This window comes from Lontra canadensis, unplaced genomic scaffold (genome assembly GCF_010015895.1).
Source record: "Lontra canadensis isolate GAN:19392208 unplaced genomic scaffold, GSC_riverotter_1.0 scaffold3, whole genome shotgun sequence".
NCBI classification, from domain to species: Eukaryota; Metazoa; Chordata; class Mammalia; order Carnivora; family Mustelidae; genus Lontra; species Lontra canadensis.
In genome coordinates, this window is record NW_022630997.1 from 53,405,090 (window position 1) to 53,427,808 (window position 22,719).

A 22,719-nucleotide genomic window follows, 5' to 3' on the forward strand; every position below is an offset into this window, starting at 1 on the left:
GCAGCTAGAATCCACTCCCACATTGATGAGCTGGGTATCTCTTTGCTCTTCCCTATTTGTTCAAAGGCTTAGAACTAGAAGAGCTCTTGGGCGCCTGGGTGGCTCAGTCGTTAAGCGTCTGCCTTTGGCTCAGGTCACTATCCCAGGGTCCTGGGATCGAGTCCTGAGTCAGGTTCCCTGCTCAGCAGGGAGTCTGCTTCTCCTTCCGCCTCTGTCTACCACTCTGCCTACTTAGGCGTGCTCGCTCTCTCTCTCTCGCTCTCTCTCTCTCTCTCTGTGTGTGTGTGTGTGTGTGTGTGTCAAATAAATAAACAAATAAAATCTTAAAAAAAAAAAAACTCAAATCGATCTCACAGTGTCACCTGGTTGACCTCTCTGCTTCAGGAAGAGAAATCATCCACCCAAGGAAAAATATCGAGGATAGGAGTCCTTCTACTATTGGATGGAGAGGAAAGATAGCAGAGCGGCTTCAGCACCCTAGCACAGAGCACATCTGGCATCTGTCAAACCCCCTCTTGTCTGGAGTGAATGACTCCAACTCTCTCATAGCCTTTCTTCCCACCACCTACTTTCTGTGCACTTTGGATGACCCTTTGAAGCTCTTTGCTGGATCTTTTAAAATATCAAGAACAAAACTGTACCTAGTAACCATGACTGTGATTAACTGCTCCTTTTTGGCAAGAAGACAGACTCTTTTTAAAGGGCTGTCGCTCCACATTTTCTCCCCAGAACCGTTACAAGGATGAATGTTCACAGTTAGGTACCTGGCACAGAAAATACAGGGAGGATGGGCTCTGCCTTTACACAGGACATCTGGGCCCCCTGCCCCTCTCCTGTAGTCACACCACACATAAATAATTACCGATTTTATTGTTTCCTTTCCTCGAAAACCTCCACCATTGATCTGACTCAGGATCAAATAACCTTCAGACACATCCTAAAGCCTATGAAGCTGGAAGTTAGGGATAAACAGCAGCGAGGCTTCCTGTGAGCCAGGCCTGTGCCCGATGCTCTACCACTTCATTCTTGTGGTGACCCTGCAAAGTAGGCTCATTTCACAGTTGAGCAAACAGGCGCAGAATGGGGCCAAGGTCAGTCAGTGAGGAAAGAGTAGGATGGAACTTTTCCTGTGAGTTCTGCCTGACTCCAGAGCCCGCATCTTCCCTCTCCACCGTGTTGTGGCTGGAAATGGTGACTGAGGACCAACTTATCTTAAGGGCACTCCTAGTCCAGGCTGATGTTTATGCTGCTCTGTGTGGACAGGGAAGACCAGCCTTCTCCCATCTACCACCAGCTCTAATACGCCATTGTGCCTCTTCAGTTCTTTAATACGTAACAAACAGCTCATTTCCTTAAATAGCTAAACATGAGTGATCTCACTTTCAGTAAACATGGTACATCCAAGTGAGCTTTTTGAAAGGGAGGAGCAGCCCTGGGCACTTTGGACGGCATGCTCTCCCCTAAAAATTTTACTAATGTACCCAAAACCTTGCCCTTACACTCTGCAGTTTCTGGGCATATTTTCTGTTCAGCCGGAACTCATTGATTAATACAGATTATTCTTTCACACTGATTTTTCTCAAATGTTGTCAGTTCCTGTGAGAGGTACGGTACATGTTTTAGATGACAGCATTAATCAGAGCCATGGTCTGTGTGTATCTATTTAGGTAAGATAGTTCTGGTTTCACAGTGAAGGCACATGAAATCAGATACACCATGAATACCTCCCGTTTTGAATGCTCGGTTGAGGCTCTTTTAAAAATTCAGTACTAGGGGCGCCTGAGTGGCTCAGTGGGTTAAAGCCTCTGCCTTCGGCTCAGGTCATGATCCCAGGGTCCTGGGATCGAGCCCCGCGTCAGGCTCTCTGCTCCGCGGGGAGCCTGCTTCCTGCTCTCTCTCTCTCTGCCTGCCTCTCTGCCTGCTTGTGATCTCTCTCTCTCTCTGTCAAAAAAAAAAAAAATTCAGGACTATGGGTGACCAGTGTTTATGTCTTTGTCTAGGATTGGCTGTACTTGTGGTTAATGGCAAGAAGAAAAGTAGGAAGCATCTAATGTGTCTTTGAATTAGCTCTTCTTGTCCATGGCAGGTTATAAACGCTGGGCCAGAAGTAACATTCAGACGATGATTTCAGCCTGTTGGACCGTGAAATCTATCAAGTGGAGTTGGGCTTGGGCCAAGACTAAGCTGAGGCAATAAGGCACTCACCTTGGGCATAAAATATAAATAGTAATAACTTTTAAAAGATAGGATCCCTGATTTTTTTTAAATTTTTTATTTTTTTATTAACATAGTGTATTATTAGCCCCAGGGGTACAGTTCTGTGACCTGATTTTTTTTCCTTTCTTTCTTTTTTTTTTTTTTTTAAGATTTTATTTATTTATTTGACAGAGATCACAAGTAGGCAGAGAGGCAGGCAGAGAGAGAGGGGGGAAGCAGACTCCCTGCTAAGCAGAGAGCCCAATGCAAGGCTCGATCCCAGGACCCTAGGACCATGACCCAAGCTAAAGGCAGCATCTTTAACCCACTGAGCCACGCAGGCGCCCCCCCTTTTTTTTTTCTTTCAATCTTAGTAGGGTTCAGCATGGCACTATTACTGGTCCTGAATTTATTTAAAGTTTTGATACTTTATTCACCATGGGTGGGGTTTTTTTGCTTTATTTTTTAAAAAATAAAGCAGGCCATCTGGATTACAGAGTTTTTTGGTACCTCATTGAATTTTGCATCTGAGATAAAAGCGTCCTTCTCACTCTCAAGATCCTCTTCATCTGAGTCCTGGCCCAGATGGTAGATTTGAGACACAGGCAGCAAAGCAGCAAGAGGAGTAAAGTTCACAATGTGTATACTATATGGAAAAGTAACCCAAACCACACTTCTAAATGTGGGCACCAAAGGATCTGGGGAAGCTATTGCAACCTCTGTCCTAAAGCTATTTAATCCTGTGTACTGCTGTGGCCTAAAGAACTGAGATTTGCCCAGGTTATAGAAAACAGGAGAAAGGGGGCGCCTGACTGGCTCAGTTGGTTAAGCATCTAACTATTCATCTCAGCTCAGGTCTTGATCTCAGGGTGGTAAGTTCAAGATTTCTGTGGGTATGGGTATTCCACTGAGAGAAAGAAAGAAAAGAAAAGAAAAAAAAAGAAAGGAAGGAAAGAAAGGGGGGGAAGAAAAGAGAGAGAAAGAGAAAAGAGAGGGAGCGAGAGAGAAAGGAAGGAAGGAAGGAAGGAAGGAAGGAAGGAAGGAAGGAAGGAAGATGGATAGATAGAATGACTTGGAAGAACAGCTAGCTGGACCAGAGATCAAGAATAGTTGTTCCCAGGAGGTCGGACTAAACTGCAGGTTTGAGCAGGCCTGCCCATGCTGGTTGTTCCGATGTCAGAGTTCTAGGAGAGGTAAATCAGCAAATTTTAGCGGGTCCCTGGATGATTATAAAGCAGATGGTCCTCAAGCCATGCTTTGTTGCACACTGCCATGGAATCATGATTATCGTGCTCTTTACTGAACCTCAGCCAAAAGGGAACAATATCTTAAAGATTAGAGACAGAGCTTTCGAGTGAAGGAAACTAGGGAAAAGAGCACATACTGTGTGATTCCATTTCTGTAACATTCTGGAAAATGCAATCCATGGTGACAGTAGACCACTGGTTGCCTAGAAAAGAAGAGGGAGGAGGAGGGATGGATTATAAAGGGACACAAGGAAACTTTGGAGGTGATGGAAATGTTTGTTATTTTGGTTGGGATGAGAGTATTGAGTGCATATGTATGTCAGAACTAGTCAAACAGAACCCTTTAAGTCTGCAAAGTTTATTGTATTTAAATTATATCTCAAATATTTTTAAATAAAAATATTTTTATGGATAGTCTAATCTATGAAATGTGAGGAAATGTGCATGGTAGACAATATATGTTTTTTTTATTTATAGAACTTAAAGTTAATTCACATTGAGAATACAAATCATTTGTGTGAACTTAAGGGGGGAAAATGGGACCAAATCCTGAATAGATGACTGTGAGAAACAGGATGGTTCTAGAATCTCAAAGCTCAGCAATGGAACACTATCAAATTTTCCCCAAATCATGATGACTCCCTTTTCCCAGAGATAAGCCCTCAGGCATGTGGATCAGTCTGACCAAGGGGCCTGTGTCTTTGGCTGTGGTTCTATTTGTATCTTTTTCTAAGAAGATACATTGGCTGAGGTACCCTGTGATAACCTAATAGAGGACTTCGCATTCCCTGAAAGTTTCCCGTTTCTCCATTTCTCACTCAAATAATAACAATGTAGGCTTTTGTTCTTGGTTCCTTCCGGAACTGGGGAGGGCAGTGATAACCTGTGGGAGTATACCAATGACCTTGTCCCTTTCGTACTCAGTCACCCTGGCTGAGGATTGGGTGCAGAGGTGGGCGAGGAGTGTCCTTCCCCTGGGTGAGGTCGCTGCCCGTTTGGTTGGGAGGCGCCACCCCTTTTTGTTTCTCTGGACCGAGGCCCAGCCTGCCTGCCCAGGCTCATCTCTTGCTCCAGACATAACAATATTTGCTGTTCTGTGTTCTCTGTGGCCAGTTGACCCACAAACGTGCTTTATATCCACCTAGAAATCACACCCCTGCTCACCTATTCTTTTTTTTTTAAAGATTTTATTTATTTATTTGACAGAGATCACAAGTAGGCAGAGAGGCAGGCAGAGAGAGAGAGGGGGAAGCAGGCTCCCTGCTGAGCATAGAGCCCGATACGGGGCTCAATCCCAGGACCCTGGGATCATGACCTGAGCCCAAGGCAGAGGCTTTAACCCACTGAGCCACCCAGGCACCCCCTACCCGCCTATTCTTTACCTAGTTAATTATCACAACTATTCTAAGAGTTTAGGACAAGAGTCACAAACTCCCACAAGTCCCCTTCATACTCTCTCCCCTTCCCTGTCCCCTCTAGAATCCAGGTGAAATGTCTCTCCTTTATGTTCCACAGGACACCCCAGCAACTCTCTAGCATAGTCATGATCATACTATCTGAAAATTGGATCCTTCATCATCATCTTCTGGTGCCCTTATGCTATGGCTCCTGGTATCTGTAAGACAGGAATTTTGTCTGTTTACTCTCTGTCTCCAGTGCTGGGGGCGTGGCACAGAGGAGGAGCTTCATAAATGTTAGTTGAATGCCTGCATGAACCTGTCAATCAGTCTTACACACGGCAGGATCTTATGAGGTCTTTCCAGGGAAGTATCACTATAACAAACTCCAAACTGTTTCACTAGGTTGAATTTTATATTTACACTTTTTTATAGTAAGAAGCACAAATCATGGACCACGGTGAGGGTGATACGGATGGAAAACTGGTGCCTAGCCTCTCCTTAATAGATTAGCAAATGAAAAGATAGGCTCTGAGGCCAGGAAAAAAAGGAGGGAGGTACACTGAGCCACCTCCCCAAAACCACATTTCCACCCCAGATTTTTAGATTTGTGAATTCTTTTCATAAAGCCTTGCTTGAGTGATTATTCTTTTTTTTAAATATTTTATTTATTTGTTTGAGAGAGAGCATGAGAGAGAGAGAAAGAGCGCAAGCACAAAGTGGGGGATGGGGAGGGAAAGTAGAGGGAGCAGGAGAAGGAGAACCCCGCTGAGCAGGGAGCCCGCCTAGGGCTCAATCCCAGCACCCTGGATTCATGACCTGAGCCGAAAGCAGGTGCTGACCTGACTAAGCCACCCAGGTGCCCTTGAATGAGTTTTCTTAAACAGAAAATTATATGTATCAATAGTAACAATTTTCCAATTGTAGGTTTCCTTTCTGAGGGTCATTTCCAAGATCTTTATAAGCATCATTTTTTAGTATATTTGTTTATTTAAATACCTTAAATCCATTTGACCAACAGTGAGGACATGAACTAGAAGAATCGAAGGGGGATTATTACTGCTTTGTGCTTATTCAAAATAAATAAACAAAAATGCATTCTGCTGAAGGCTTGCAAACAATTCGAACACTTAAACATGGTGGAAATATATAGATTCTGCACCAAAACACTCAAGCCCAGGATTGCAGTGAGGCCAGATCCTCCAGCGCCCAGAAAAATGTGCCACACTCTGTACCACCCTCGGCCTGCTGTCCCCACACTGTCCTTCCTGCTCTGAACTCGTGTATCTTATATGGTGACCAGAAGACAAAGCATCAGAAAGCCGGGGTTTCTTGGTCCAACCGAGCCCTGTCCCTAGGATGAATTTGTCCTTGGAAAACAGTATTGCCAAATGAGATAGCAACAAGGCTTGATTGATGGCTTGGGGTCACTCGTGTTCCAGGAGCTGGAAGGATGCTGGCTGCTCCCCAAACACTGTTCACGAGACTGGGAAGGACAGCCCCTCGTGGTTCAGAAAAGCGTTGATGGCCCCACAAGTTGCCATAGAAACATGACAATGAGGCCACCAAATTGGGTAAAGAGAATAAGGGACTATTAATCAATGATAAATTAATAATTATAATTAATAATTAATAAGGCATTGTTCAATATATTAATGTGTTGCGTTCTGTCTTCTTTTTACCTTTTTTCTATTACTACTTAACTGGAAACTTGACAAGTAGGGTCAAATAATAGCTAAGTACATTGACTTTTTATCAGTTTGTGGTGGGTTTTTTTTTTTTAACATTTTTTTTTAAGATTTTGTTCATTTGAGAGAGAGAGAGCAAGCACAAGCAGGAGGAGAGGCAGAAGCAGACTCTCCACTGAGCTGGGAGTCTGACGTGGGGCTGGATCCCAGGACCTGGACGTCATGACCTGAACCGAAAGCAGACGCTTAACCATCTGAGCCACCCAGGTGCGCCCCAATTTGTGGTGTTTCTTTATTGGAATATTCTGATGAAGAAATATATTTTAGCCCATACAGTTTTCCCTTTTAAATTAAGTGGTAAGAAGAAAGAGACTGTTGAGTAACTCTGCAGTGTCTTGAGGGGATAATTCTATCACTAGCTTTCAGCAGTTACGTTTCAATAAAGGACACGAGCTGGGAAGCCAAAAAGAAAACCTCTCTTGATGAGAATGTTCTGTCATTCTTACTAGCTGCAACATACGAGATATATCCTTGGTGACTTCAGAACCCATAATCATGTTTGTTTGACAATAATTGGTACTGCAAAGTTTACAGGACATTTTCACAGATATTTTTCTTAATGCATTTTATCAGCAATCCCATCGGTAACTTTTAATTTTGGCCATTCATTAGGTGTCCAAAATCATTCCACCAGTTTATTCTCTCCCTGGAACTCCCGTGTCCCCAGCCTAGAGAATATAGTCGGAAGGACAAAGTGCTGAACTACAGAAAGATAAGGCAAATTAGCAAATTGTCTTGTCAACTTATCATCTTGGCTATCTATTTTACTGAATTTGTTTATTTTTGTTTTTGCTTTGTGTTTTTGTTTTTTTGTTTTTTTGTTTTTTTTAAAAACAAGATGGTCAGGGCACCTGGGTGGCTCAGTTGGCTAAATGTCTGCCTTTGGATCAGGTCATGTTCCTGTGATCAAACCCCAAACTGGGCTCCCTGCTCAGTGGGGAGTCAGCTTCTCCCTTTGCCCCTCCCCCTGCTTGTGCTCCTCCGCGCGCGTGCGCGCTCTCTCTCTCCCTCTCTCTCAAATAACTAAATAAAATCTTAAAAAAATAAAAAACAAGATGGGCTGTGAAGTGGAGGGTTCTCCCTTCAGCCTGAATTCTGTGTTACTTACCGAAAGTAACCGGCCTGTTCCTTTACACTTCCTTTGCTTCTGGAGATAATCTAATTCCATGAAGAGATCATTAACCCATTATTATCTTGGTGTTATGAAAGTATCCGATTAGGTGGGGTAAACGAATTTTTTAGATAAATTCTAATAATTAAAAAATACATATTAACTGGTTAATCTCTTCTGTATACCAGAGATATCACATGGCTTTCAGCCCTGATTGTCTGAAGAAATACAATAGCTCACAAACTGTTTTCACTCTTTATCAAGACCCTAATGTATTCCTTAACTGACTTATTTGGGGCCTCACCTCATTTCCTTTAGACTTTAGGACTGTGGACACATTTGCATCTACATCTTTTATCCTTCCATACCTATAAGGCCTTTTTTATTCGCTAAACAGTCATGGGGGCATCTTTTGTCGCAAACAATGGTGTGGCACACAATGGGAGAGAGGAGCTAATAGGATCGGGACAGACTGAAGATGAAACTTTTGGTACACAGCGGGAAAGACAGCAACAAATAAGTACAACTCAGTATTAGCAACGCCGAACTTCAGATGTCCATACCAGGAACAGGGAAGAGAGGACTGCTCAGGACCAGCACTGGCACCATTCTTGATTCCTCTTGCTCGTAATCCCACTCTCGGCCCCTGAGCAAACCCTGCCCGCTCCCCCACTCCACCCCGCCCCACCCCGCAAGTGTGTACGGAACACGACCAGTTCTCACAGCCTACAGCTGCTCCCAGGCCAAAGTCATATCGTCTCTCACGTTTGTTACCTTTTCATTGGTCTCATCCTTCTGCCTTTTCACCCCTAACAGTCCCCCTCCCCTCCACCACCACCAATTAGTTAGTTCTCATTATAGCAGTGGGACAGCCTTGTTGAAACGTAGATTATATCATGTCATTTTGCTCAAAAACCCCTAACAGTTCACCAGTTCATTCAAAGTAAGAGCCAGATACCATGAGACCCTACCTACCTCTGTCCAGCACTATCTCCAGTCTCAGCTCCTGCTTCTCCCCGCCCCATCCTAAGGGAGACATCTTGCCTCAGGACCTTTGCACTAGCTCTTTCCTTTTCCACAGTGTTCTCCCTCCAAACAGCAGCATGTTAGCTCCCTCACTTCCCTCAGATCTTTACTGACATGTCTCCTGCTCAGTGAGGCCCTCCCTCGTTACCGCAGTCCAGAAGCATCTTCTGCTCCCTAATATTTCTGTCCCCCTTCCCTGCTATATTTCCTGTTTGGCACTTGTCACTACGGACACACCACATAGTTTACATATTCTTCTTGCTTGTTGTCTGTTTTCCTCTAGAATATATGCATGAAGATAAGCATAAGGACAGTGATTTGTATCTTTAACTAATTGCTGTAACCTCAATGTCTAGGAGAGTACCCCATATACAGTATGTTATCAGTTAATGTCGCTAGAAGAGGTGATTGAATGATTGTTTATTGCTGTTGGATAACGGACTTTACAAGTCCTTGTACCTTTATTGATTCAAGGAGGATTGCTGAGAGGTCTGGGTAAGCTCCCTTTCCTATTCTGGTGGAATAATCTTGCTAGTCACATTTGTTTCAAAAGAGTCAGGGAGGTTAATCCCAGAGACCTCCCATTTGGCATTGAGGCTGACATGGAGGCTTGCTTCTATCTACAACCAATCTTGCTCTCAGTAGAAAAAGTGAAGAGTATGGAAAGTTCCTCGGTCATTTAGCTTCAGGGAAAGCCAAAGAGGAATGAGAATGAGAGGTGGTATTGGGAGGGAATTTATTGCCACAATTTTACCTTCTCCTATTAAGCAAGCCTTCTTTATGTCAGTGCTTCCTGCTCTCATTGACCAGGAGTTAAATAAGATTGCTTAAACTATTTCTTCTAATAAATTACTTGTGCTTCACCCAATTTCACATGCATTCAACTTTTTCTGATGATTGTGTGAGATGTAAGAATATCCTATAGGGAGCATGGACTGCTAAGCAGAGAAAATGGGATGTTGAGTGAAAAAGAGCCCCTTTCTACTGGATGATAGCCCAGAACCTTCTATAGCAGGATCACTGTCCCCATGATATCTGTATCATGATCGAAGAACCAACGGCATGCTGAAGACTCAAATTTTATCTGTCTCAGGGTTTGGTGCCGTTGGTGGGACGTTGATCTGGCTTTTCTGCCCTTAAGAGCGTGCATTGCTTTGGCCTCAGTTTTGGAGGGTGGGGGTAGACCAGTTTAAAATGTTGCTTCCTACTAAACATGCAGTTATGGGCTTGGAAGAAATAGTCGCGCATGCTAATCACTCCCAAATCTGGATATATTGCAGGGTGTTTTGACAGTTTTCCCCACATAACATCTGTACTTAAGAAGCCTCACTGCTATTGGTAAAGTATTGACTTGATTTCTCTGCTCACATCAGGGCACTGCATGGTACTGCCCTGCTCTCCCCAGATCCCCTGCCAGGCGCTCCCCTACAGACCTCTCCATCTTCCATGAGTATGAGCTTACAGAGCCATTCATCTCCCAATGGTTATGTTCACCGATCACTGACAACTCCCTCTGCATCTCATACACACCGGGCTGCTTCCCTACTAAAACTTTCCAAAGCCACGTGTGACACATTCCCTCTCTCTGCCATGCTCCCAGCTGTTTTGTGCTCTTTTGATCTGTTTGCATAGTGCTGTCAGACTATATGCATGAAAGGTGTGTTGTTGACATGAATGGTTTTGAAAATGTTTCTGTAAAGAACCTACCTAGGTTCCAGGGGGAGAAGGAAGCTTGAAGTCCCAAAGAGGGAGGTCAGGGACTTCTACTTGAATCTTGGCCAGAAGGGGACCTGTGCGCACTGACAAAGGAAAAGAAACCCATTAAAACGTGATCATGATCTCTACCAAGATGGATATAGGAGTCTCTACTAAAAAAAAAAAAAAAGAAAGAAATGGCAGGCAGTACTGACATGTAAAGAGGTAGGGTCCTACCATAGAACAAGACTTCAAAGGTTATGTTAACAAGGGGATACTTCCAAGTGAAACTCTAAATAGAACTGTTGGTTTACTCTTGGTCACCAAGTATGCGTCAGCAAGAGACAAGACCAGAAGTGGCCATGGGAGAAGGGCATTTGGCTGTCCCACTCACAGCTATCTGGAGGACGAGCTGGAACCAAAGAACCTTCACAGTGGCCTATCAGACTCGCCTAAGGTTAGGCTCTTAGATAAAGGATAATTTTGGTATTTTTTTTTCTTCACTTCACTTTAACCAGATAAGACAACACAAGGCCCACAGCAGATCCTGGGCCGGACAGTCATGGCAAGGTAGATGGGACCAGGAAAGGCGCAATGAACCAAGAAGATAAGAGCACTTCTGTGATAGAAAGGAACTTGGGAAATCCATTCTGAACAATGCAGTGTTATAGTGATTGTCTACCCATTTTCAACCACTTCTTCAAAGGATGAGTTTGGTATTTTACATTGGAAAAGCAGTTTACCTTCTGGTTGCCTCTCTGACCTTTTCCCACCATGTTTGCTATATTTCACTGTAGACATTATAAAGATAGGCCCAGGGAACTTGTATGGCCTTTTCTGTTTCAAGTCTAGCTTGAGCCGAGATATGTGAGTAAGATGAACTGTTTTCAGACTTTTTTTCTTGCATCCCATCGACAGAGATTGGTCCCAACTTTGCACAGACTCCTTTGCCAATTTTTTACATGCTCTCTCTGGCCCATGGTCTCCTTGAAAGATAACTGAAAAAAACATGCTGTCCTGTTTGTTTAATATCTGAAGAAAAACTGATACAACGGAGGTTGGCTTTATCAGCTCAAGCATTTTTGGATGACTCAGGCCCTCTCTGATCCCTTCCCCACCTCCCACCCTTCTCTGAAGAGAGAGTCACAATTGTTTCAACACACAGATTTACTTTGGATTCTTTTTTACTTAACTAATCAAAACATTACTCCATGGGCATTACTTGATGTGCTAGTACCATAGTGAGACTTTTATATTAATATCCTCCCCTTAAGGAAAAGAAATTACATTTTTCTCCCCCAAAATAAACATTCCATAGGTAAGCATCTGAGACCCTGCCCTCTTAAATCCTTTGTAATCCTGGCTTTCTTTTAAAAAGCCACTTAGCTGGGTCAAAAAAAAAAAAAAAAATCTAAACATCTTCCTTACCCCTTCTCGATATTCGAGTTGTAGAGTTTAGAGTTCTGTCTACTCTGTGCTTTGCTTCTGCGTTTTCAAATTCTTGTGCTTTCTATTCCGAATAGCTGTAGGACGCCATTTAAACCCTATCAGATTCTTTTTACAGCTGAAATAGGAACCCTGAGGTCATTTCTGGGCTAACCCCGCTGCATAGTATGTGAGAATGTCCTCATCACACCTCCCCCTCCCAATTATTTTTAAACTCAGCCCTTCCAAGTAAAAAAAATATAGCAGAGCCACAGAAGTAGAAATGCTAGAACCTGCCTTTTTCTTTTTATCTTCCATAGGCATGGCATTTTAAAACATGAGCTTGTGTCAGACACTGAACAGTCTCCACACAGGAATGAATGTTTTGATTAAAAGTTATTTAATATCTCTAGGTCCTTGGAATCCTGCCTAAAGCTGGAGATATTCTTAGCTGCAGGTCTCGTGCCTTCCTTGACTAGATAGAAAAGCGGCTCAAAATCTAGAGGGAATACGTGGCATTCTCAAAATAGTTACTTTATTGTATAGGTGTTTATATCACAGAGGATCCTGCTGTGTGAAGAGTTCGGGGTTCGAAAAGAATATTGGGCTAAGGAGGAATGTGTCAAAACAGCATCTTCCCATCGCTCCATCCATCGCCACATCCATTGATTCCCAGCCTTTCGGTTAAGGGTCAGGGTACTGCATTGTTTGGGCAGGCCTGAAGAATGGGATTCTCCACAATTGGTACATAATGTTTCCTTCACTTGCATTTGTATTGAGATCAACAAGGGTTAAACTCAAAGACACTGAAGCAAGTTGGTAGGTAAAACAGGATCTTATTTTTTTTAACTGTTTTCAGTGTTCAACAATGGCAATGCAGTCTCCTAGCCCCTAAATGTGCATTAATAAAAGGAAAAAAGAAAAACTTTATTCCAAGGACACAAATAGAATTTCGATCCAGTAAGTTATTCTAGCTTCAGAGGTAGTATGGCTCTCAGTACAACCTCTTCTCTTTAACTATCATCTTTTTGAGGCAAAATATTTACGGAACATCGAATTATTTTTCCAGCTTTCCAACAGCATTTCATGCATTGAGATATTGATGTGACACAGTTAGAGGTTGGGCCCTCTGGACCTGTATTGTGTGATGGCATTAAGCGACTATCATCAAGAGATTCCATTTTTTCCAGCCCCCAAGGTCCTGTCTGTACTTGTTTACAGGTCAGCTGAATAGTAACCAGTATGTGTTCAGTGGCTTGAGTGTTATCACGGTAACCTTGGCAACGGAGCCAGCTCTGATTTCAAAATCTCACACGCTGTATCATAAAATTAGATAACAGAATTGACATTTAGCTACATGTCTGTCATATAAATTAAGCCTTGAGACTATTTCCTTTATAGCCATGTGCTTCAAAATGGAAATGGGCACCAATTAGGACAATATTATGCATATACATACTCTTCCACATTTAGGTGCTGGATACATTTCCTCAAATCCTTCTCTATAATATTGAACCTCACAGAATGCCATGTTAATCTCACTGTGCCAAAATTCGTGGTGGCTTTGTTTTATGATCGGGATGAAGCTTAGAGAGGAGCTGCATCAGATATCCTATATAAATAGGATTATGAATAATAGAAAACTCAGCTCCTAAAAAATGTAAAATTCAAAGCATTCTTGGCTTTCCTGGGTACTGTTATTTATGCTGATTAGAAGTAAGGCTGTGCACAGAATATTCCACTAACTAAATCAGAATCCCAAAGACAAGACATGCTTCCCTTTCATTTATATACTTATGCATATTTTTACACATAATAATATATTTTCCCGTGTTTACGAGTCTCTGATAATATCTATTTCAAGGACATTCTAAACGTGCAGATTAATACATTCATCCACTTTGAGTCCAAGGTCCTCTTTTATAATTTGTAAATATTTTAATCTCAGGATTTTCCCCTCTGTTTGCTAGGGTCTGATGCAGTTTTTCTGGGATATAAATTTAAAGATTCAACTTGTGAATTACATTTAATGTAAGCACCCTGCAGTTTTCCGCATTGCAAATGATTATTTTTAGAAATTTTATGGTTGCCTGGATGTATTTGTTTGTCTTCACTGATATGTAGGGGGGAAATCTCATTAATGATTTAAAAAGAAGGTGTTTTGATTCATCGACTTGATTCTTCTCATTACATAAACAATAAAGGCAATAAATTAACATCTAATAAAATTGTAAGAGCTTATTTCTGAATTTAGCTGCAAGATAGTCTTAAATCCTTGGGCATAATTTTTCCTATTCTTTCTATTCTTCTGCCTCAATGTTTTCAAAGTCACCATTCAGCATATTTTAACCTAGAATGATTGGTTTGTAATTCTTATTAAAATACCTTTTAGCAGCTGTCAAACAGCATAATTGAACAACTGTTTTGTAAAACGGTTCTCTGGCTTCGAGAATGGTAAGTTATTATATAAAAATAGAAGATCCTTCTGTCAAAATTGACTATAAAGTACTTTTTTCCTTTCCCCACTTACCTGCTGTGTGTCCTATACAGCATTTGAGAAATCTGCTTCCGACATTCTTGTATTAGTCATCCTCCTAACTCTTGCTGGCTTTCTGTTAAATATGACCTTCTTGCCATATCCCTAGTAAGGAGTCAAAATCCCTGCAAATTCAGGACATTTTCTTTTCAGAAACAGATAAGTGGTTGTGCTCTCTACATGTGTGCTTAAGTGGGAAGAAGGGCAGAAATCCTTCTGTGTATTTGCTGACCCTGGACTGCAAAGACCTGTTATGTTCTCAGTAATGTTTAAACTGTTTGCTTTATCTCATGGGGTTGACTCATCATCGCCTTTATGTTTAAACGGGTAAAAGGTAGTTTTTATTGTTTTATTTTATCTCGCAACTATTTCTTGTGACGAACAGAAATAGTTCCGCATGTTGTGGCTCCAGGACTGAATCGAGTTTGGGTAATCATCTGTACTGTAAAATAATATCATCAGAAAATTCGCGATACACAGGTGTTCCGCAGTGCGATATGACAATAAACTCAGGCTGTGTTGGTACTGGAATGTGGGGGCTTCTCAGGCTGTTTGCATGACTCCGAGACGTATTTTAATATTGTGGTTTGGTTTGGTTTGGTTTGGTTTTATTGTGACATGATATGGCCTTAGATGGATTGGTGGGGGGCGTGGTGGAGAAGGGAGGAACCTTAATGATAAAAGAGAAAGAAAAGTGAGAAGGCAATACAGCTTCTTTTGTGATTTCCTTTTAGGTCTGATGTTGTGGTCCTCTGTTTTTCCATCGCTAATCCCAATTCCCTAAATCATGTGAAAACCATGTGGTATCAAGAAATCAAGCACTTTTGCCCTCGCACACCTGTTGTCCTAGTCGGCTGCCAGCTAGATCTCCGCTATGCTGATCTTGAAGCTGTTAATCGAGCCAGACGCCCTTTAGCAAGGTAAGCCAAGGGACTCTGTGTTTCGCTGTGCTGGTCAAATTAAAATTTAGAGGTAACAGATGTCTCTGAAGCCTAGGATTGCATTGGTGGTGGGACCCCATCAATCAGCTATGTGCTTTAAGTTAGCTCGTTAATCCTGACCCTTCTTGGGCTCACCATCCCCTCGTAGGTAAGGAACCCGTTTTTGTAAAATGGTGGACCAGTGTTGGAAGTGAATTCTCCAACCAGTGACATGGGGTGAATAAAAGTGCCTTGAAATTTGTAAAACATGAAGCAAAACATGGGCCACTCATAATAATGTCATTCTTGATATTATGATTATTATAGTAAAGTTTATGAATGTCCAGAATGATGAGCCACAGTTTCTGGTCCCGGGAATATCGGGTTCTTGCAAATACACACATCCAGGTGTTTTCAGTCTTCTCATTTTCCTCAGTCCAACCTCTGAGAATATTTCATTCCCAAAATGGCAGTGTCTAGTTTTTAAAAGTCATATGGATCTGTAGTTGCAAAACAGCAACACTGTGTTTTAAATGTCTCTAGTAGTGATGTTTTTTAAAGTGCCACAAGTTTAAAAATCCGCCTGAAGGAGGATTTGTTTGACTCTGTATAAAATGTGGAATACCAGTTTTAGGGGGAAATAAGAGTTTTTAAAAACCCATGCTCCCTCCATAGTCCCTTCATAAAAAATAATTTTATATATATATCTTATGTTTTATAACATTTGTTGCTGAAGAGCCCCAAAATGTTGATATTAATACCTTCCTTTGTTGTTTGCCTAATAGGCTAATTAGAAAAATTTTGTATAGACAGCTTTTTATACTCTTACAGCAAAAGCAAACGATGCTTTCTTTAGACAATTTCTGACGTTCTTGGTGCATTTCGGATAAATTCTCGTTTCATGTTGGGTTTTCACAGTTCTTCTGTTAAATGCGTGGAATAGGCATGCATGTTAGAAGCCACGTTGGGGGAGTGGCGGGGGACTCACAGTGAAAGAGAGTGCCTCTGGCATCCAGAACTTTCCGTGGGAAAGAATCGGCCAAGATAATCAGTCCTCACAAACACAGACTGGAGGAGACCAGAGGACTAGAGGAGAGTTATGGGCACTAGAGGATGCAGAGGGAACAGTCCCTTCTTTAGGGCAGCGCTGAGATTTCATGATGGAGGTGACATTTGAACCTGAGCCTTGAAGAGTGTCACCAGTTAGTAATTTTCAGGTCAGTCCTAGGAGCTAGGAGCCCAAAATGCTCAGAGGAGCCAATGTTGAAGTTAATCCCCGCTTCTGCATTCACAACACCCTACCATTTTTCCTTGTGTTCCATCCAGGTCTTCAAATCCAAAGTCTAACTATATTTCTATACTATATTTCTCCTAAGTACTATGTTTCTCCTAAGACCAGCGCCTGTCACGCACATGACCTTTGGTATTGAAAGCCAAATATGTACCTGGGATGATCCATTCCTAACAGTATGTCTCAGAATCAAGAGTGTGTTTGTGAAGAGTAGAACAACAAATCATATCTTGCCCACATTCCGGAATCTGTCTTTTACGTGTTATGCCATAGTCATGGCACTACTCACTTGCACTACTTCCAGAAGTTTGGCCTCCCTGGGTTTGATTAGATTATAATGGGCCTTGTGTTCCGGCCTAAAGGCGCAGCCTGTGGTGCATGGGCTTTGTGGAACCAGAGGAAATCTTGAAAAAGAATTACAGCTGCAAGTCATACTTGTGTTATGTAAGGATTTTTCCCGCAGCAGTGAGCGCTCTGGCCTAAAAGGTGGAGAATCTGAAGACAGACAGGGAAGAGGCTAATGTACTAGTCCAAGCGAAAGAGGATGAGGGTGTGACCGCAGACAAGGAAGAGAAGAGAAGCAGTTAGACATGAAAGGAGACTCACAGATGTGACAGAAGGGACTTATTGGGCTATTGGATGTGGACCACTTAACCAGTCTAGAACTACAGGGTTCTAGACTCTACTTGCTTGGCAGAGGTCTCTCGACAACTTGCGAATGTGACCCGAGGCAAAACCTGAAAACTCCCTGCCTCCATTTCTTCAGAAGGTGGATGAAAATCGCCCCCGTAGGGTTATTGTGAGGCTCAAATGAGAAAAAGCATATGGATTCCTTGTAAGGTTATAACGCAAAATGTAATCATAAGGTGCTGGTGACCAAGACAAAGGTGGCGAGGGTGGTGATTGTGGTAACACCTAACTGTGGGCCAGGTGCCATGCTGAACATACTATCTCATTTCAACTTCTCAGGAGTCCTTCCAAATGTAGGTAGTTACTGTTATTACTCCTGTTTCACCAGTGGGAAAACCAAGGCTTAAAGAGTTTAAGTACCTTGCCCAGGATCATATAGCTAGTAAATATGGCTCTTACTTCAGTTACCATTGTTACTACTGAAAGCATTTTTTTTGTTTTTCCTGCAGACTTAAATCCTTTAGGTTTGGAAGACTTGAGGTTGATAGATTTTTCAGAGCCTTACTGAAAGCCTGTGGGGGGTGGGGCATGCCTGGGTGCCTCAGTTGGTTAAGCAGCTGCCTTCAGCTCAGGTCATGATCCCAGGGTCCTGGGATACAACCCCATGTCCAGCTCCCTGCTCAGGGGGGAGTCTGCTTCTCCCTGTCCCTCTGCTCTTCCCACATCACTCATACTCTTTCTCTCAAATAAATAAATAAAAATCTTTAAAAAAAAGGCTTGCACAGGACTTTTTTTTAATATATGTTTTTTAAAGCTTTTATTTACTTATTTGACAGAGAGAGAGAGACAGCAAGAGAGGGAACACAAGCAGGAAGAGTTGGGAGAGGAAGAAGTAGGTTTTCTGCTGAGCAGGGAGCCCGATGTAGGGCTCCATCCTAGGACCTGTGGTCATGACCTGAGCCAAAGGCAGATGCTTCAGGACCGAGCCACCCATGAGCCCTACCTGCATAGGACTTTAAAGGTTCAGTTCTAGTAGGTGCTTTGGTAGGCCCTCATTACCATTTTTTTCCTAAAATGAGGCTGATTGTAACTTTTTAAATCCTCCATTCTAGGCCCATAAAGAGAGGCGATATTCTGCCCCCTGAGAAAGGCCGGGAGGTTGCAAAGGAACTCGGCATACCGTACTACGAGACAAGTGTCTTTGACCAGTTCGGCATCAAGGATGTGTTTGACAATGCGATCCGAGCAGCGCTGATTTCTCGCAGACACCTGCAGTTCTGGAAATCCCACCTAAAGAAAGTTCAGAAACCTTTACTTCAGGCACCATTCCTACCTCCAAAAGCCCCTCCGCCGGTCATCAAAGTTCCAGAATGTCCCACCACAGGGACGAGCGAAGCTGCCTGTTTACTGGACAATCCTCTGTGTGCCGACGTCCTGTTCGTCCTTCAGGACCAGGAGCACATCTTTGCACATCGAATTTACCTCGCTACCTCCTCTTCCAAATTTTATGATCTTTTTTTAATGGAATGTGAAGAAGCCCCAAATGGGAGTGAAGGAGTTGGTGAGAAGGAGAAGCAGAGCAGGGATGTCCAGGGGCAGGCTTGGAGCCTTGACCCCGATGAAGAGAGGGAGGAAGGCATGCCCAGGACCCCTCAGACCAATCAGTGGAAGTCCTCAAGCCAGAACCTGTCCCAGCAGGAAAGTCTGGGGCTAGAAGGCGAGAGCTCAGTTCCAGAGATGCAGACTTTGTCAGGCTGGAGCAAGGGGTTTGTCGGCATGCACAGGGAGATGCAAGTCAATCCTGTTTCAAAGCGGGTGGCCCCCATCACTGTGGTCAGGATGGACTCCTCCGTCCAGCCAGGCCCTTTCCGGACCCTGCTCCAGTTTCTGTACACGGGACAACTGGATGAAAAAGAGAAGGACTTGGTGGGCCTGGCTCAGATTGCGGAGGTTCTCGAGATGTTTGATTTGAGGATGATGGTGGAAAACATCATGAACAAGGAAGCCTTCATGAACCAGGAGATTACGAAAGCATTTCATGTCCGGAAGGCCAATCGGATAAAAGAGTGTCTCAGCAAAGGGACATTCTCAGGTAAGTTGGTCCAACAGTAAAGTCATCGATCCCCTTGGTTGTGTTTTATTAAACATTAGCCATACATGAGTAGCGCAGAGAATAACCATCACCAACATGTATAAATGCTAATTTTTTTCATGTACCCTTCTAGCTTGCATGTATCCATCTATTTCGTTCTTATCAGACTTAAAGGCTAAAGATTATTCCATTTTGCAGGTGGGGAAACTGAGGGACAAAGAGGTTAGGTAACTTGCTCCAGGTTATACGGATAGTAAATGATAGAGGCAGGATTTGCACGCAGGCTGTCCTCTGAAGTGTCCTGGTATCACAGTGCTTCTCGAAGGTAGGTCACCTTCCCCCTGCACCTGAGCCTGAACCAGATCCAGTCAGCTTGATGCCCACGATTCCCTCTTGGGGTCCTTTCCCTGACCGAGTCTACTCTCCACTGACACTTTCGGCCCTGAAATCCTTGAGATGATATTGGCAACTCTGTGTTCCCATCAGGGGTGTCTCATTTGCCCACCTCTCCTTTTCGTTCTCACACTCCTTTACCCTGCTCTTCTACATTTTACTCGCCCCTTCTTTGTCCTTGATATCCAGGCAGTCGGCTGCCCACAGCATCCTCACACAATTGCTTGCACGGACTTATACTAAATTCTGAAATTGCCCTCTGTGTGTGTGTGTGTATTTCATTGTAAAAATGTGACTTGCTGATTTTTACTTATGTGTACACTTCTGTTTTGTCCTTATCATTCATAATGCCTATCCTGATAATACACATTTAGTACTGTACATGTAGTCATTGATTACTGAGTCTGTTCATTAATTTTAAAGCTTATAAATAATATTTACCCAGGGGCTGCCTGGGTGGCTCAGTGGGTTAAGCCTCTGCCTTCAGCTCAGGTCATAATCTCAGGGTCCTGGGATCGAGTCCCGCATCGGACTCTCTGCTAGGCAGGGAGCCTGCTTCCTCTTCTCTCTCTCTCTCTCTCTCTCTGCTTGCCCCTCTGCCTACTTGTGATCTCTCTCTGTCAAATATATAAAATCTTAAAAATAAATAAATAAATAATATTTACCTGAGCATGGACCATCCTGAAATAGAAGCCATCTTGAAAGCTAATGAAAAGCAATGTTGCAAACCTGCAGTAAATTAAACAGTGTACCTTAAGTGGAATGAATTGAATCACCCCCCCCTTAATGCAGAGGCACAGTGACCAAATAAAAGGGGGAACATCAAGTCAATTGTCTATAAAAAAAAAAGAGAGAGAAAGAAAGAAAAAACTATAAATTTGATTTAGAGATAGTTGGAAAATTTTGACTATGAACTAAATAATGGATGAAATTAGGGAATCGTTGCTAATTTTCTTAGGCATGGTAATGTGATTATCTAGAAAAACATTCTTATTTTTAGAAAACTTGTGATCAAGTAGTTTGTGGTGTCATGCTATCTATTGAAAAAGTGTACACCTCTACACACACATTCGCTATCCATACACACACACAGCAAAATTAAACATGGCAAAATGTTAACAACGTAGTGTTTCTTCCGATGGTCTTTTATTTTGGAAATTGTTTATAGTAGTGAGGAAAAAACATTCCTCTCCTTCATGTTACTGTATGGTTCAGAGAATTTGCGTTGGGAGCTTATGCGTAATCTTAAATGTTTACCCCCAATCCTTGGATGGCATAGAAGGAATTGGGTGTTCCAAAGGTGGAGGTTGATACAAAATCACTAAGTAAAGCTAAGGAAGAGGGAGTATGAGATGTGGGTTGACAAATATGGGGAGAACTGTCCGCAAAGCTGGCTCACGGTTACGTTTCCTTACTCCCTGGGCAGATGTGACATTCAGGCTGGACGATGGAGCCATCAGTGCCCACAAACCGTTGCTGATCTGTAGCTGCAGGTGGATGGCGGCCATGTTCGGGGGCTCGTTTGTGGAAAGCGCCAACAGTGAGGTATGTGCCTTCTGCTACTTGATGCAAGTGGGTGTGTTTCCTTAACCAGATGATTTCCGTTCTGTAACTGCTTCCCTGAACCAGTTCATTAGGCCGTGTCCGAGCATCAGGTCACCCTCTTCTTAACTTTGCAGTTAGGAAGAGCTGTTGTCTGCTCACTGCTTTCATTTGTAAGCCATGATCCATCGGCTCTCCTTTTTAACAAATGTCAAATCTTACTTTTTAACAAAAGCAAGATACTGTCAAAATCACATACAACAGGGGCAGAGTCCATCTTCCAGAAGTTCAAGGCATGAAAAGCTTCCTCAGTCACCCGCATCCTGGGCTCAGCTAGCCCCTGACCAGACGGCGGGCCTTAAGAAGCCACCTCGCTGGGCCTCAATCTTCTCCTCTGCCCCACGAGGGACACGAGGGATGGCCTGCTCGAGCAGCAACGCTCCCTGAGGTGGAGCCCCGACCTGCCTTCTCCAAGGGTTTGTTAACTGGAGGGAAACAGTAATGGAGCCAATGGCCACTCCTCTGAACACGCCTCCCTTAGATCTGGCGGAAGCCAGTGAGTCACCTCTCAGGCCCCGGCCCTGTCTCCAGAAAAAGGCTCTTCTTAGAGCCGACCAAGCAGCGTCTTGAAGACCTTCCATGTTCATCTTTTTACAAACTCAGTCGGAAAAGAAAGAAAAATTCCACTCAAGCACTTCTAACTTTAGTCTACAAGAGCAAGCATTTTTGTTGGGTTTTGAAAGTATTTTTTAACCATCTTTTTTTAAAAAACACGGGGACACCCCATCAAGTTTATTGTCCTAAGGGGCTTGTTTTGCATATCTCAGCATCTCTCCACACTTTTAAAAGAAATAAGGAAAACAATAGATAACTTTTCGAAAGGGCACTCACCCCAGAAATCTGAGCACCCCTATTGTGACCCAGGAGACTGCATTTGCATCTCCGAGTAGGGAAGCAGAATCCCAAACCCGGATGGCTGGGGCCGAGGAGGTCACTAGGCCACCTCCTGCTTCCAGAACAAACTGCAGCTGCTCCTAAACCAAGCCCCAGCAAAAGGCTGTCTGCTGTGTGGGGGGAAAAGTGTCAAAATTATCCAGATCACCTCTCTTGGTGTCTACCAGCTTTTCTGAATCAGGAGGTCCTCAGCTGTAACTAAGAAAGTCTTTTCCGGGCCATCAGAGGGGTTTCAGAGCCTCATCCCCGAGACGGCAGCAGCATCGTGGGGGCTGCCCGGTGAAGGACGTGGGGTTTGAATCCTGAGTCCTCCATTTACAAGCTGTGTGGCTTTGGGCAAACGACCCCCTTTCTGAGCTCCAATCTCCCTGTCTGGAAAGCAGGAGGATAACCCACACTGTGGAAGCGAGGTGCAAAAGTCGGTCCTTGCAAATCCCCCCGGGACCATTCAGTAAATATAGCTGCTGTTAGTCTTATTGGGATGTTGGTAGGGTTAATGCTCTTTCACTCTTACTT

General features: G+C 43.2%; 1 protein-coding gene across 3 annotated transcripts in view; it reads left to right on the forward strand.

The window, feature by feature from the left end:
* The window catches only part of RHOBTB1 (Rho related BTB domain containing 1), a 65,376-nt gene that overhangs the window by 29,756 nt on the left and 12,901 nt on the right, over positions 1 to 22,719 (forward strand). For 2 of the 3 annotated variants that reach the window (XM_032842352.1, XM_032842368.1), the window contains 3 exons: positions 15,116 to 15,301; positions 18,335 to 19,314; positions 21,134 to 21,252. In XM_032842352.1, coding sequence (XP_032698243.1) covers positions 15,116 to 15,301; positions 18,335 to 19,314; positions 21,134 to 21,252 — 1,285 coding nt within the window. Of the gene's footprint in view, positions 1 to 10,005; positions 10,064 to 15,115; positions 15,302 to 18,334; positions 19,315 to 21,133; positions 21,253 to 22,719 lie in introns of all 3 variants that reach the window. The other variant, XM_032842360.1, reaches the window with a different exon arrangement.